The sequence below is a fragment of the Primulina eburnea genome, chromosome 1 (genome assembly GCF_022965805.1).
Source record: "Primulina eburnea isolate SZY01 chromosome 1, ASM2296580v1, whole genome shotgun sequence".
In the NCBI taxonomy this organism is placed as follows: domain Eukaryota; kingdom Viridiplantae; phylum Streptophyta; class Magnoliopsida; order Lamiales; family Gesneriaceae; genus Primulina; species Primulina eburnea.
In genome coordinates, this window is record NC_133101.1 from 18398290 (window position 1) to 18400091 (window position 1802).

At 39.5% G+C, this 1802-nt stretch overlaps 1 protein-coding gene across 1 annotated transcript; it reads left to right on the plus strand.

The window, feature by feature from the left end:
- The first annotated feature begins 802 nt into the window (after window positions 1-802).
- Window positions 803-1420, plus strand: LOC140805308 (uncharacterized). Its single transcript, XM_073161578.1, has one exon. It carries the CDS (start codon window positions 803-805, stop codon window positions 1418-1420), a length of 618 nt encoding a protein of 205 aa, XP_073017679.1.
- The last annotated feature ends 382 nt before the right edge of the window (window positions 1421-1802 follow it).

Here is a 1802-nt window from a genome sequence, read left to right on the forward strand (position 1 = left end):
TTGTTCCAAGATATTATATTATATTACACATCACTTTTGAAAATCTTTTTCTTCGAATTTGCTTCTTCACATAAAAAAAACATGTGGATAATTGAGTTGTCTAGTTGTGGTATTTTTTTCAGACCATTTGACCAAGTGATTTGAGAGATATGGTCAAAATACTAGAGCATGGTAAAACTGCCACTCCTTTGGTAACTTTATTTGTTGCTTAATTTGATCCCAATTGTGAGAGAATTTTTATCTCATGCTTGTCACCAATATTGTAGATATTATTATAAACTTTCTACAGGTTCAAGAATCATCTTAATCTCATTTGCAACACCAATGTTATTCTTCTTTTATCGAACCTGTAAAAATAGTAAAAACATATATTGTAATGCCCGAATAAAAAAAAAAGTTACTGTTCACGGGTACTATTCACGGTACTGTTCACCGGCACTATTCAAGCGCTGCAGCGCTAGAAAAGTAGCGCCTAGGCGCTAACAGTTCGGCAATTTTGGCGCCGCGGCGCCAGAAAGTAGCGCTGAGGCGCTAAAAACACGAAAAATCAATATCAGAGCGTAAGATATTTGGGAACATGGTAGATCGAGTCAGTTGAATTGCTTGATCATGTGATATATTTGCTAGCATTTTCATTGTGCTATGATGTGAAATACATGATTTAAATTGAGATATTATATTGTTGAGCTCTATTCGAGATTTTTGAGATTGTTGAGTCTCGAGAGCCAGAGATGATTGATACAAGATCGAGATGATTATGATATTGTGATTTTATATTTGTTTGATCTATTGTATATCAGACATGGCTACTCGTGGTAGAGGTCGTGGTAGACCTAGACAGGACGTACCGGTGGCACAAGATCAGGGCAGTGCTACTCATACTCAGATGGATATAACTCCTACTCCGATGGAAACACTGTTAGCCAGATTTCAGTCTTTGCACCCACCGATGTTGAAGGGTACAGAGAATGCATTAGAGTGTGAGAACTGGTTGGAGAATATGGATCAGTTATTTGAATCTCTTGAGTATCCAGATGATCGTAGAATTAAATTAGTTGTTCATCAGTTATTGGATGTTGCTAAGAGTTGGTGGATCATGACGAAGAAAGCTTTAGAGGGTCGAGGTACGATTGTTACCTGGGATATTTTTAAATCTGAATTTTATCAGCGTTTCTTTCCTACCTCTTACAGGAAAGATAGGGGAGCCAAGTTTGCAAATTTAAAGCAGGGAAATCTGAATATTGAGGACTATGTTGCTAAGTTCTCGAATTTACTGAGATTTGCCCCTCATGTAGCATCCGATGAAGAAGCTAAGGCCGATCACTTCATAAATGGTCTTAATCCTGATATCTTTACCTTGGTTAATACTGGAAGGCCTAACACTTTTGCTGAGGCTCTTGATCGAGCCAAGGGAGCTTAAACCGGAATCATTAGGCAGAGAGATTCTCAGTATTCGCAACGACCCCAACAACCACAGTTCCGATAGCAGTTCAGACTGGGTAATAGTGGCAACATAAGAGAGCATTTTCGGGCTAGAGGCAAGCAATTTAAGAGGTATGGCAGTAATTTTTTGAGTTCTAGTGGATCGAAACAGTCTGGTTCAGTTCAGAGCACTGGTTATTCAGGTCCGACTTGTGGTCAATGTGGTGGTAGACATTATACCGATCAATGTAGAGGAATCTCGGGAGCTTGTCATTTGTGTAACCAAGTGGGACACTATGCTCGAGTGTGTCCTAACCGTGGCAGTGATATGTCTCAGAGTGGGGGATCATCGAGACAGACACATCATCAGAATCGTCAGA